Raw genomic sequence first — 14,776 nt, forward strand, 5'->3', positions numbered from 1 at the left:
TATGAAAATGATACACAGATGGTATCTATCTCCAAGTAGACTAGTGCTTATAGGCTACACTGACATTAATTCGCCTGTCTTCTCAAGTGATGTGTACAAATTTCCAGAGACACCTTTGATGGAATCTTTCAAGGAGTTGGAGATGGCATTTATAAGTGATCCATGTTTCATAAGCATACAGTAAAGTTGACAGTACAATAGCTTTGTAAACAAGCATTTTGGTTTCCCTGCGAATGCCCCGGTCCTCAAACACTCTGCACTTCAATTGGGAGAAAGCTGCACTCGCAGAGCTCAGGGGGTGCTGGATTTTGGCATCAATCTTGGCCCTAGTGGAAAGATAACTGCCCAGGTAGGAAAAGCGATTGACACTTTCCAATGTTACACCATTAAGTTGGATTTGTGGCACTGCGGAGGGGTTGTTTTGTGCTTGTTAGTGCAGCTTGTTGGTGCTCTTGAAGTACATAATGTCTGAGGCCTTCTGGGAAAACAAAATGGCAGCTGCCCAAATCATAAACAGCAGCACTCTAACCACCCTGAGGACATGGCTCATTGGGCAGCACAGAAATGCTTGAATAAGCAAATGAAATATATGAATGTGGAAAAACAAGATGAATTACATTTAAATGGATGACAAATGGTAAACAGATGCATGGTGGGGTTTTTTTTTAATGAATGCATGATGAAACAAATGAGGTCTTTGCACAGCCACGTTGAATGGATTCCGTTGCCTTCTTTCCTTTCCTCCCTTAGGTGACACAGGTAGCCAGCTACTTTGAACCGCTGGTTCTTGCAGCTGTCGGTGTGGTATCCAAGTTGATGAGCCACCAGCAACAGATGACCTTATTGGACCAGACCAAGACTCTGGCGGAATCTGCCCTGCAGATGCTCTACGCAGCCAAAGAAGGAGGAGGAAACCCCAAGGTATGGGGCCCTCAGGATGACTAATTGAATGTGGATATTTAGAGGTGGCGTCCTAAGAGAGGGTCCTACATGTTCCCTTGTTCATCAAGCCACAAAAGTATTCTCTTTTTCTCTCAGGCATATGATAGAAGAGGAAGGGCCATAGCTCAGTGATGGAGCACAAATTTACATGTAGATGGTCCCAGGTTGAATCCCTGCTACCTCCAGTAGGTCTGTGAAAGACTTAGAGAGCCACTCCCAGTCATTATAGCCATTGCTGAGCTAGATGGACTCTGTATAAGGCAGCTTATTATGCTCCGTATCTAATTATATTTGAAGGGAAGCACATTGACTACTCCTGTAGACTAGTTTGGCACCAGTAAATTATGTGGTGGTGGTGATCTGATTTGATGGATCACAGCAACTGATGGTCATACAAGTTTCCCAAATCCAATTGAGTAAGTGAACAGTCAGCTTTGCAGCAGAATTTTAACTGGGGTCTCTCCAGTCCAAAGTGTCATCATTTTATCAGATTTGGATGGTGGATTTTAAGGGTTTTAAGCTTGCATACGTTTGTTTAAAAAAAGAGAAACTTGTGAGGATAAGCAGAGAAGAGTTTTGCCTGAACTAGGCAATATGGATAAGACTGTTGCACCATATTTCAAGCCATTAGACTGTTCCTGTTTGGCTGAGGCCATGTCACGGGATCAGTGGCAGAGCCGCCACATTCCAGCATCAGAGGAAGATTCAGAAGGAACCACCAGACAGCTCAGGATTGCCCTCCTTTCCTTTCCGCAAGTCACTCAATAATTATTGCCTAGGAGGGCTACCAGTTTCCTGGGCTATTATGCTATGGCATGTTCAGCATAACAGTTAATCCTGCCCTCTGAATTCCTACATAAATGTCTATGAGACAAAAATAGACTGGTTTCAGCTTTTCCAGTGATTTAATTTTGAACTTCTTGCCCCATAAGCATCTTCCTGTTCAACTCCCCTCAAAAGTTCTGCCATCTCTCCCTGCTGATGCTGGAAAAAGAGAACTAAGGTTGGAACCACAGTGTTTTTAAAATTGTCACAATAGCAACATAGGAAGCCACCTTTATGAAGTATTTGTCCATCTACCTCAGTATTGTCCCCTCTGATAGTAAACAGCTTCCCAAAGTGTCTGGCAGAGAAGAGTCTATTCCTTTGCGTCTTAGTTGGAGACTTTGCCAGGAACTGAATCTGGGACCTTCTGCAGTCACGAGAGCCAGAAGCTTCAACATTGCAAAGGCGCTGCTACTGCGCTATGGCCCTTCCTGTTGATTTTAATGGGTGGGAAGATTTTACTTACACAAAAATGTCCTGTTAATCACACTGATTAAGCCACTGAAACGTGCAGGCCCATTGGCATTGTGGTTTAGTGTGCTGTTGTTTTTCTTAAAGGATAAGTTCTGTAGTTTGCATCTAAGCATGAAGTCTCTTGAGGAGGTAGAGTGAACTGTGCCATTCCAGACCATGAGAATGGCAGAGAGGAGGGGATCCCATTTTTGAAAGCTAGCCTATATAACAAACTCACAGAAATGGAAAGCTAGCATGTCAGGGAGACAGGTTCCAGGCTAGCCCTTTGTCTTACTGAGCTAGTTTTCTGTTTTCAGGGGAGCAGTCAGGGATTTCAGCACTTTTACCAACTCATTCTCCTGCCTGTGTAGACCAGCCATTCATGTTTCCCTCAAATATTTTTACTTTGTCAGAAGATGCTTTCAGAGAAGGAGAGATTATTTGCATGTCTGGGGGTCTAAAAAATACAGTCCTTGTGAGCAATCAAGCATGAATGGTGATGGATGATGAGAGACTCAGGAGATATTCTTTAATGGCTCTTAGACAAACGTGTGTAATTAAAAAATCCAGCCTTCGGTAATCACCCCTGTCTGACAATCGTCTCCCGCAATGAGCTCATGAAGCAAACACTGTAATTGCCTTAAGAAAAAAACTAAATGTGTCTAGTTTTGAAGTCTCAAATCAGGGGAGTGGAGACTGGAAGGAGAATGGAACCTTTTTTTAAAGAATTGCTTTTTACTTTTAAAATTAAGCTCCTTTCGCTTTAACACACCAAGGCTCACATCCCTTCTGTCATTCAGCACCAGCCCCACTACTGAGCTGGCCTCCTCAAGAGGCAAGGGGCACAGAGGCCACATTCACACCATACATTTAAAGCATGGTGATACCACTTTAAACAGCCATGGCTTACCCCTCAAAGAATTCAGGAAGGTGTAGCTTGTTGAGGCTGCTGAGAGTACTTCAATGACCCCCTATTCCCCCTCACAGAACTACAGTTCCCAGAGTGGTTTAAGTGTCAGTCCCTCTTCGCAGGAAACTCTGGGGGTTGTATCTCTGTGAGGGGAATAGGAGCCTCCTCCTAACAACTCTTGGCACCCTTAACAGACTGCAGCTCCCATAATTCTTTGGGGGAAGCCATGACTGATTAAAGTGGTATTGTACTTTAAATGTATGCCGTGAAGGTGGACAGAGCAGACAAGGCTGTGGGTGTCAACTCCTATTTTCTATGTTCCCACGTGGAAAACCTTTTTTCAGGTAGGAAAGTGACATAGATATATATAGATTTTTTTAAAAAAAGTCTCCATGCCAGCCATCACACAAAAGTTGTGTTTTTCAACAGAAGGGACACTGGGATGTGTTTCAGTTGTGTCAAAGAAAGAGGGAGATGCAATATTTCCTGTTTTCTCCATCAACTTATTTCAGGCTTCACACACTCACGATGCCATCACAGAAGCTGCCCAGCTGATGAAGGAAGCAGTGGATGATATCATGGTTACCTTGAATGAAGCTGCCAGCGAAGTAGGGATGGTGGGCAACATGGTGGACTCCATAGCTGAAGCCATGAGCAAGGTCTGTAAGAGTCACTTGGGATCCCTTCTCATTGCTGTTTCCCAAGGCCCCTGGAATATGTGATTATCCCAAAGCACCCAGGAAGACTCAAATTGAGGTTGCAGCTATCAAAAACTTGTTGTTGATTATATCTATAATTGCCTTCCTTGGTAGCCTTATAACAGATTGAGGTGTCTGTGATTCAAGGACTTGGGGGGAGAGGGGAGACACATGCAGACTCCCACCCCTCAGTCCCAGGCACTAATGATACCATTCCTATTTTGCGTCATTTAGGCCAGTCAGTGTGGGTTTTCTGTTACAGTACACCTTTCCCACTTATGGGAACAAGGTCTAGATTTCCTGCCATTTTGATCACCTTTCTTCTTCCTCTTCAACCCCCATCACAGCTGGACGAGGGCACACCACCAGAACCCAATGGAACTTATGTTGACTATCAGACCACCGTAGTCAAATACTCCAAAGCCATTGCAGTGACAGCCCAAGAAATGGTAAGATCTGTTGATGCCAGCAAAACGCATTGAGGTGCACCTTAAGTGATGGCCAGCGGAAGCCTTTGGGAACCCAAGAAGATCCAGCTACTGGATCAGACCAAAGGATAATCTAGTGCAGTATCCTGTTTCTCACAATGTAGCGCAAGTGAGGCATGTTCACCTCTTCTTTCTTCACATTCCTTCAGATGACGAAGGCGGTTACTAATCCAGAGGAGCTGGGAGGACTCGCTTCGCAAATGACCACAGACTACGGTCACTTGGCGTTCCAGGGACGGATGGCAGCCGCTACAGCAGAACCGGAGGAGGTCTTGAGCCCTTGGTCTTGTTTGGGTTTAATAAGCATGCAGTGATGGGACCAACTTTGGGGGGAGGTCCCAGGCAACACCAGAGTGCTCCTTCCACCACCACCCTCCACGCTCACTGTTCTTAAATTGCTGCCCCAAAGAAACTAGCACACACACACACACACACACACACACACACACACACACCCCAACATTGGAACCTTGCTGCTTGTGCAGAAAAATCCTCTGCCTCTTGATTATCTCTGTTGTCATCACAGGGGTCCTGATTTGGTGTCGTTGATTTGTGCAAAGTTGGGGTTTTGCCTGCTGTCTTCAGCAGGCCAGTAAAAAGGCAGAATATAAATTTAAGCAGTGCTTGAATTTATTCATTATCTGTTCATTTGTTGTTGTTGTTTTGTCACATATACAGTACATGCCTCCTTTTTCTCCAAGGAGCTCAAGGTGGCATACATGGTTCTCTTCATTTAATCCCCACATTAACTTAGGTTCGTTGTGAGGTAGGTTAGGCAGGCTGAGAGGCGGTGGCTTGCCCAAGGCCACCCAGTGACATTTATGGCTAAGCAGGGATTTGAACTCTAGTCTCCCAGGTCCTAATCAGACACTCCAACCCAGGCTTCCTCAACCTCGGCCCTCCAGATGTTTTGAGACTACAATTCCCATCATCCCTGACCACTGGTCCTGCTAGCTAGGGATCATGGGAGTTGTAGGCCAAAAACATCTGGAGAGCCGAGGTTGAGGAAGCCTGCTCTAACCACTGCACCACACTGGCTTTCTGGGTAGGAAAAGTAGTATGGCCTGTAAGCAAACCAAATTGTGTTAATTTTAATCAAAGTGCAGTACCCCATGTCCTACTAACAAGTGGTAGCTAGAAAGAGTCAGTGGAAAGGATGTGGGCGCCCTCTGAACCTGCCCCCCCCATCCTGTAATTCAAGTACTGGGTATAAGTAGCAGTAATAGCAATTGTGCAAGCAGGAACCTTTAGAGTCTCTCAAACCTGTGGAAAGACACACTTTTTGGTGCACTTGCAGTTAACCAATTGAAAGTAAGAGACCAGCAGCTTTGATTTTGACTGCTATCAATTCATCATGGCATCCTTATACCTTCTTGTAGCCATTCCTCACCTGGCAGAATATTATTATTATTATTATTATTATTATTATTATTATTATTAACTTCAGTGTAGAACTGTGCAACTGCTAAAGAGATGGGGCCACTCCTGCTAGGTACTGAACACCTGGAAGAATAATTGAGTGTTCAACTGTCTCCTAAAGCAATTAAAAGTGGGAGACAATTGGATCTGCACTGGGAGGGAATTCTATGAAAAGGGTGCTGCCAGTGAGAAGGCCCTGTTACACTGAGAAGGCCCCGTCCCTCAAATAATATTCATCAGGTTTGTCATAAGGGCATCTTATAATCCTGTCCAGGAACAGTTCCATAATGGGGAAAAGCATCCAAGTGGTGTGCCAAGGTTTGCCAAACGCTGCTGCCTTTACCTTCTTTACAAATCACTTGCAACACTTTCTTTTCCTTTTCCTCCACTCTGTTCCTTTCCACACCAACCACTTGGCTATCCAGATAGGCTTCCAGATCAGAACGCGGGTTCAGGAACTTGGCCACAGCTGCATCTTCCTGGTCCAGAAGGCTGGTGCTCTACAGATATGTCCCACAGATAGCTACACCAAGAGGGAGCTGATAGAGTGTGCTCGGGCGGTCAGCGAGAAGGTGGGTGCCCTCAACTTCAGTGCTGTAAGCTTAGATACCTCCTGGTCCCCAGTGCGTCACTGAGAAGAATGTCCTCTTCTAAGACAGGGTTGTAGCAATCCTTGATCAGAAACAGGGTTCAGGGGCAGCCTGCCCACACCAAAGCACCCCAGTAATCTCACTTTGCCTCTGCTGCTGGTGCCACTACCTGCTCACTCAGGTATCAAGACCCCCTTTTTATAGTGGGTGCTTTGGAGGCATCCTAAAATACTTGGAAGGCATCCGTAGAGACTTCTAAAAGGGAACCTCCTCAATATTAAGGGCAGGTTGAAATCTCTTGCTATCATGACATCCTGATGGGTTACACCAAAGTAGTGTTGTTTACTTATTGTTATCATGGGTTGTGTCCAGCTATGTCCTAGTGAAAGTGAAGGGAACGAACCTAAGTTAATTGTGTTCATTAATTCCACTGGGTCTGCTCTGAGTAGGATTTTGCTTGTTCCTCTTGACAGGTGTCCTTAGTTCTGTCTGCCCTGCAGGCAGGCAACAAAGGGACCCAGGCGTGCATCACCGCTGCCAGCGCCGTCTCAGGCATCATCGCTGACCTGGACACCACCATCATGTTTGCCACGGCTGGAACGCTGAATGCTGAGAACAACGAATCATTTGCAGACCACAGGTCAGTGTGGCCGCAGGATTTCAGATCAGGGGCATGTCCAAAGGGGGCAGGGCTGTCAGAGGCAAAACTGAACCATCGGCTGCAGGAACCCTGGAAGAGTTTTCAGGGAGGAAGTAAGGTGCTCTGACGTGAAATTAAAAATTGAGTTCAAAAGGGTTTCCATCTAGACTGAAAAGATGCAGTGAATGGTAAAGGTAAAGGGACCCCTGACCATTAGGTCCAGTCGTGCCCGACTCTGGGGTTGCGGCACTCATCTCGCATTACTGGCGAGTACAGCTTCCAGGTCATGTGGCCAGCATGACTAAGCTGCTTCTGGCGAACCAGAGCAGTGCACGAAAACGCCATTTACCTTCCCGCCGGAGTGGTACCTATTTATCTACTTGCACTTTGACGTGCTTTCAAACTGCTAGGTGGGCAGGAGCAGGGACCAAGCAACGGGAGCTCACCCCATCGCGGGGATTCGAACCGCCGACCTTCTCAGCTCAGTCACCCTCTCCATGCATTAGTTCTCAGTTCAGCTGCCCCACTCCCATCCCCACAGCAAATTTGTACTCTGCCCCTGGGGCACCGCAACCTGCCACAAATGCATGTATGAAAGTGCAAACAAACCTTGTTCTGAGTAGACCAATATGTTGCCATGGATTTTTGTACATATCAGGGTGGCCAGCCTTTGACTCTCGAGAAGTTGGGTACCCAATTCCCATCTGCACCAGCCAGCATGGTCAGTAGCTCAAGGATGGCTCTGTCCATAGTCTTTAGGCCTATCCCATTTATCAAATAAGTTGTACAGGTTTTTATTCAGAAGCCTTCCAAATCTGTCTAACCTAAAACTAAAGTACGACAGATGAAGCATCTGCATTTGCCAGGAGAAATGAAGTCTCTCCCAGAACTCTTATAAACCATTGTCTGTTTCAAGCTCCAAACAGCAGTTCCTTGATGAAAAAGTGCCTCTGGTATTCAAATTGCTTTCCATTACTTTTACTCCAAAAATAATAATAAATCCATAGCGATTCTGAAAGATACAAAGCTGTATTGTCTCTGGGATGAAAAAGCCACTTTGGGAAGAAGCCCAATAAGCAAATGGCTTCAAAAACCTATTAGGAAAGGCAGTTCTAAAATATTCTCTAAATTTATTTCCCTTCAATGCATAATTCCACTTTAATGAAAGCTTTCTCCAGAAAGCCCTGAAGGACATTTGGGGGATTCTGAAACTTCCTCAGCTTTATGGATCATTCTGAAATTGTACTTTTCAATGCAAAAAGACTCAATAAAGCTTTGTTGCTGTTTTTGAAAAACATGTTCCAACCATTCGTTTCAGAATAATAAACTGATTCTGTTCCAGGCACAAAACAAGATCAGGCTAGCAGCAGCATTGTTTTTTGGACGGGATAAATATGGGCTAGAGAAAACTGAAGCTAGAGGTATATTTAACCAGTAAAGCGAGAAAGATGTTTTAATCTCCTTTTGCCTAAGTTAGGGTCCTGTCCCCCCATATTTATATTTTATGAGTTTTTATACTACTTGAACAGCTGGTGCCTTTGCTGTAAAGAGAACTTTAATTACCATAAGACACACTTTTCCCCTCCTAAAAAGTAAGGGGAAATGTCTGTGCGTCTTAAGGAGCAAAGGCACTGGACGGCAGCGGGATCCCTCGGCTGCCACTGTAGTCGGGAGCAGAGGGATGGCTCTCCACCGGAGCCAGGGTTGCCATCCGTCCCTTCTCCCGCCTCGCTTTGCTTGCTTTAAAGGAGGAGCCCACGGAAGGCAGGCAGGCAAGGCAAGTGCAGGAGCCTGGCTCAGCCCTGGAAAGGAGCCTCCTCCTCCTCCCGCCTGCCCCTCGCTTTTCCTGGGGCGGAGAAAGGGGATGTGGCGGCGATCAAAGCCAGCAGGCTCCGCCCCAGTCCCGCCCTGCCCACCGCCATCTTCCGAGGCCACTGCGCACACTCCGCGGCTCCCACCACCCGGCTCCTTGGAGGGGCGGACACGCCGTGCCGGAGCCCACAAGGCCGGGATGGGGGGGTGGGCGCAGCCTGAGCTGCTCTCTCCGCCTCGACGGGGCGGGGAGCATGGGAGGGGGGAGACTCTGAGTGGGGAAAGGACCAAGTCCCCTCAGAAAGGCCTGCGCACTCCTCATGCGCTCCTCAGGGAAGGCGGAAGTTGCCAGGAAGAGGGAATCCCGGGGGAATCCCGCTCCAAGCACGCGGGGCTGAAGTCTTCTCAGGTCTGCGGGGGGGGGGGCACATTGACAACTGGGCGCCCTTTGGCCCTTCGACGAGCACCAAAATATTGGGGGGGCCAGGTAAACCCCACCTCACATACCAGTATCAGCCTTTCCCCCTCTCTTCCTTCCTTCCCTCCCTCCCTCTTCCAACTTGAATAAAGTATGGGGGGGCAGGTAAGCCCCACCTCACATACCATATCAGCCTTTCTCAACCTGTGGGTCCCCAGATGTTGTTGAACTACAACTCCTATCGCCCCTAGCTAGCAAGGCCAGAGCTCAGGGATGATGGGAGTTGAGGGATGATGATGGGAGTTGTAGTCCAACAACATCTGGGGACCCACAGGTTTGATTCAGAATACCCAGTATTTTTTTTCCCTCCTCTAAAAACTAGGTGCGTCTTATGGAGCCTAGTGTTCTGTTGCTCTCATGTGGGGGGGTGTGGCCCACAGTGCAGAATATACAGTAATAGCATTTTCAAAGTGTCAGAAACCTTGGTATTGACTTTTGAAACATGCCTCTAGCCCTTCTTGTCATGCTGAAATCCCTGAAAATAGTTTGGTTAGTTTCTTCTCATTCTCATCCTACAGAGCATTATAATTCCAGAGAACTGCTTTTAGAATGATTCTCTTGGCAGTTCTGTATCTATTTGGGGGAGAGCAGTATTTATGTCCCTGGAGTCACTACATTTTGTTCCTTGGCTCCCTATGTGCAAAGTTGCTCACACAATTTGCACAACTCAATAAACCAATAAAGCAGTGGTGTTCAGAGCTCATATCATAACAGGGGCAGTGTCTTCTTGTTCACAGAACTTAGATGTGTCCTGCTAGTTGGAGTATCTGGTCCATTGCTAGGACCCCGTTTTGCCCTGCACAGCAGTGTCCTGCCTCCCTGCCTGTCTTCCAGCAATGTTTGGTGGTGGGTTTTCTACTTTGGCCATGCTCAGGCACCCATGGAACCTCAGCAAATGGCCAGCTCCTTCTCTTGGAATCGGTGATGGGTGGTCATGCTCTCACTGCTGTCAAAATGTTTCCTGCCCGCCTCTGCAACTTCAAAGTTCAGATGAAATCTCTCCCACTTCTCACATTCACCAGATGGTGGCAGCACACTCACAGCGATGAGCTGAGAAATGGTGGGACCTGGTGGTTTTTAATGTTGTGTTATCAGTTACACCCATTTCCATGTCAGAAAGCAGGCCAGAACTCACCACCCACCTTCCAGCTAATCTACATTGGTCCTGGAAACTTTTGTTTGAAAGTTATAGCATTTTACTCAAGAACCAGTTTATAGTTATGTGAACCATGAGTTTGTCAGAGACACAAGTCTCAGCTTCCTGAGAATCTCAGCACCTTGCTTATTTTAAGAAGTCTTTGCTCCTGCAAATATCTGCTTTGAAGTGTGTGAGCAAAATCTTGGGGGCTGCTATGCATCCTTCCACTGGGTGTAATGGACGCAGTTGCATATGAAAAGTTTTTGTTATTGGCAGCCTACGAATGAAGTTAATATGCTAAGGACAAAGTAGAGTCTAGTGAATATTGCAGCAGGGGGGACTTTATCATTTTATGTGTAAAACAACATAATCAATTGGCTAATGATCAATTGGCTAAGGAGTTAAAAAAAAAAAGTCAAACACCAGTAACCCATCTGGCAAACTAGGGCAGCATTTATATTTTCTTTAAAATATTTTAATGCTGCCTTTCAGAGCAAATGACCCCCTCCCCAAGGGATTTTTTGCACAAAAAGTGACATAAGGGACATGGGTGGCAAAGAGATGCGGGTGGCACTGTGGTTTAAACCATAGAGCCTAGGGCTTGCTGATCAGAAGGTCGGTGGTTCGAATCCCCACGACGGGGTGAGCTCCCATTGCTCGGTCCCAGCTCCTGCCCACCTAGCAGTTCAAAAGCACATCAAAGTGCAAGTAGATAAATAGGCACCGCTCCGGCGGGAAGGTAAATGGCTTTTCCGTGCGTTGCTCTGGTTCACCAGAAGCGGCTTAGTCATGCTGGCCACATGACCCGGAAGCTGCCTGTGGACAAATGCCGGTTCCCTCGGCCAGTAAAGCGAGATGAGCACCGCAACCCCAGAGTCGTCTGCGACAGGACCTAACGGTCAGGAGTACCTTTACCTTTACCTTTACCTTTTATGACATAAGGTGTAGGCATTTCAATCACATCTCATCCTAAGACTTGGCTGGCCAGGAGCATCCTCTGAGGTAACGGAACACTCCCACCAGTCAGTGCGAAAGGCCACACACTTCGCTGACCCCCCCCCTTCAAACTCAAGCCCTTTTGCTCCTCGAAAACCTTTTCCAGAGGGTTGGAGAACCCTCCAGAGCAGCATGAGATGGGCCACAGGGAGAAATGGCAGAAACTTCCCCTGGATCCCAGTTCCTTTCATATAACATCCGGCTCCATTGTTTTGTTTCCTTACATACTTACAAAAACATATGGTATGTATCGAATGACCATCCACACTGTCCATTTAAAGCCTTCTTACGCCATTTTAATAGCTGTGGCTTCCCAGAAAGAATCCTGGGAACTGTAGTTTGGTAAGATTGCTGAGATTCGTGAGGAGACCAAGACCCCTAAGAAACAACGGTTCCCAGGATCTGTTCCCAGGAACTTTAGGGGGAACCAAGTAGTGTAAGGGGGCTTTAAATGGATGGTGCAGATGTGAAGCAATACAGATCTTTCCCTGGTCCATGTCAGAGTGTCTCATACCAGACTATTTAGTCAACAAATAAGAATGGTGGAGCACACCTCCAGATGTTGTTGGGACTCTGCTGCTGTCAACACCCACATGCCCAAAAGGTCGGGGAGGACGATGGGAGCTGTAGTTCAGCAGCAGCTGATGAGCCAAAGGTTCTCCACCTGTTCTAGACACTTTATACATACAGCACATTCCAGGTTTGGCAAGGTTTCCCTTCCAGCCAAAGCTTTTCCCACATTCCATGCACTTAAATGGTCCCTTCCCAAAGGAGAAGTCATTGGCAACTTGTGTACAAAGCTCAGATGGCCTAAAAGCAAATCCATCTGCTCAAACTTAACTTTGCAACCTTTTCCTTGGGAGGGTTATCTTAAAAGCTCTTGCAGGTCCTCTGCAACAGTGCAGATGAGTACCAATTGAGTCTTCTCTTTCTTCCACCCCACCTCCCTCTTGTCTTTTTCCAGGGAAAATATTCTGAAGACAGCAAAAGCTTTGGTTGAAGACACAAAGCTGTTGGTATCTGGGGCTGCCTCAAGCCAGGAGAAGCTTGCTCAAGCAGCACAGTCATCCGCAAGCACCATCACTCAACTGGCTGAGGTTGTGAAACTGGGAGCAGCCAGTCTGGGATCAGGTGACCCAGAAACACAGGTGAGAGGGTCCAGCACTGGCAGTTTTCAGCTTCCTGAGATACTCTGTTTTTGATCCAAGGTAAATTTATATATTACCTTGGACCTGGACAGTGGAGGAGAGAGCTGTTGATGGCTCCTAGCTATGATGCCCATGCTCTTTCTCCATAGTTGGAGACAGTAATGCTTCTCAATACCAGTTTCTGGAAACGGCAGGAGGAGAGAGGGCTCTTGTGCTTGAATCCTGCTTGTGGGTTTCCCACAGGCATCTCGTTGGCCACTGGGAGAACAGGGTGCTGGACTAGATGGGCCACTGGCCTGATCCAGCAGGCCTTTTCTTTTTTTTTCTTATGACAAGGGAACCTTTGAGGGCCAGGTATCCTCTTGAGGGACCACATGCCAGTAGCAGACAGGGCAAAGGCAAAAGTGGATGAAGCAACAGATGTAGACATCAGCCCAGCCACATAAATGTCAGAGGTGACACACATACAGGTGAAACTCGAAAAATTAGAATATCATGGAAAGGTTCATTTCTTTCAGTAATTCAACTTAAAAGGTGAAACTAATATATGAGATAGACTCATGACATGCCATGCGAGATATGTAAAGCCTTTATTTGTTATAACTGTGATGGTTATGGCGTACAGCTGATGAGAACCCCAAATTAACATTTTCAACTTTGGGGTTTTCATCAGCTGCACGCCATAATCATCACAATTATAACAAACAAAGGCTTGACATATCTCACTTTGCATGTCATGAGTCTACCTCATATATTAAACTCCAGTAGCTAATGAAAACAATTGCTTACATAAATGGACTTTTCCACGATATTCTAATTTTCCGAGTTTCACCTGTATACACTTCCATCATCAATCCAGGCAAGCAAGAGGCTTTATGGTACTTCATAGACAAATTTCAGCCCATCAGAAGTACACGAGGAAAGTGCAGATTAGGGCCAGTGGGAGACATAGCCTGGGAAGAGACCTGAGGCCTAGTGTGAGTAGAACCCCTTTCCATGAATTCAAAGCCACTGTCATATATTGGGACACACCCACCCCAATTCCTACATATACAGATGATCAACTGGTACCTCCAGCCATAATGGATCTGGCATTAAAACATTTGTTGGGCAGGAAAGCAACATCTTAAGGAGCCTGAAACCATTTTTTAACTAGTGTGAATATGAAGTCACCAGCAATTCAGACAGAAGCCAAGGCTTGAGAAGCTTGTGTGAATACAACAACAGAAGTACCACTTCCACATTCGTTTGTGTGCATCTTGAGGTGTACACCCCACTTACATTGCACCTCTTCTGAAGCTTGCAAAGTGCCACAGTATCTCAACGTCCTTTTCTCCCCATCCTTCCAGGTTGTGCTGATCAATGCTATTAAGGATGTGGCAAAGGCCTTGTCTGACCTCATAGGCGCAACCAAAGGAGCCGCCAGCAAGCCTGCAGATGACCCATCCATGTACCAGCTCAAGGGAGCAGCAAAGGTAAGAAATGTGTCGGCTTCCCATTTGAAAGTTCCTCACCTGGCTATCTGAGCTCGGTAAGAATTCTGTTCTCCAAGAATTCTCAAAGGTCGTAGACAAACGCTCTGAAATTACGTCTCTTCCTCCTCTGGGGAGTGGCAGGAATCATTCTATGGGCTGTGCCTTCCAAAGGTAGCTTGGAGTGTTCTGAGGTCTGCCCCCTGCTTCTCTTGAGTCTTCCCCACTTGTCTATTGAAGCTTAGTTTGATACTTCTGGGATAAGTTACAAAGGCAGGATGGCTGCTTGAGTATTCTGTGATGAGAGCTGGCAGTTGAGCAGTTTCCTTCTCCTGACTTTCCAGGTAATGGTAACAAACGTCACATCACTACTGAAGACTGTGAAAGCCGTAGAAGATGAAGCTACGCGAGGGACAAGAGCGCTTGAGGCTACAATTGAGTACATCAAGCAAGAACTCACGGTAAAGGCTTTGTATAACGATGCTTGCGAAATCTCTAGAAGTAGCAAGCCACTCTAGGTCCCCAATCCAATGGATTAAAAATAAATAAACTGGGGGTTACAATATCTACTTTTCAGGCCAGCTCCTATTCTGTCCTCATATAGTGCAGTTCAGCTTTTGTGAAATTTGCAGTGCAATGCTGTGCATGTCTACATTATAAAATATGTGCACCCCCCCCACCAGATTTAGTTCCAGGCAATTTACAAAATTAACATATCAATAACCATTTTTAAGTATAAAAACAACCTGCAAATTAAAGCATTGTTC

General features: G+C 46.4%; 1 protein-coding gene across 1 annotated transcript; it reads left to right on the forward strand.

Moving 5' to 3' along the window:
* The first annotated feature begins 732 nt into the window (after nucleotides 1–732).
* Nucleotides 733–14,527, forward strand: LOC117056323 (talin-2-like). Its single transcript, XM_033166534.1, has 9 exons — nucleotides 733–921; nucleotides 3,643–3,789; nucleotides 4,176–4,277; nucleotides 4,466–4,585; nucleotides 6,161–6,307; nucleotides 6,799–6,965; nucleotides 12,354–12,537; nucleotides 13,887–14,012; nucleotides 14,354–14,527. Exons 1-9 carry the CDS (start codon nucleotides 817–819, stop codon nucleotides 14,525–14,527), a joined length of 1,272 nt encoding a protein of 423 aa, XP_033022425.1. The 5' UTR covers nucleotides 733–816.
* The last annotated feature ends 249 nt before the right edge of the window (nucleotides 14,528–14,776 follow it).

Source organism: Lacerta agilis, chromosome 13 (assembly GCF_009819535.1).
Source record: "Lacerta agilis isolate rLacAgi1 chromosome 13, rLacAgi1.pri, whole genome shotgun sequence".
NCBI classification, from domain to species: Eukaryota; Metazoa; Chordata; class Lepidosauria; order Squamata; family Lacertidae; genus Lacerta; species Lacerta agilis.

What these genes read in the sequence shown, in the direction of transcription:
- LOC117056323 (XM_033166534.1), top strand. Translation starts at nt 817, where the DNA reads ATGAGCCACCAGCAACAGATGACCTTATTGGACCAGACCAAGACTCTG. An exon ending in CTACAGCAGAACCGGAGGAG is followed by an intron (nt 4,586 to 6,160) that starts GTCTTGAGCCCT and finishes TTGGCTATCCAG; the next exon opens with ATAGGCTTCCAGATCAGAAC. An exon ending in CAGGTGACCCAGAAACACAG is followed by an intron (nt 12,538 to 13,886) that starts GTGAGAGGGTCC and finishes CCATCCTTCCAG; the next exon opens with GTTGTGCTGATCAATGCTAT.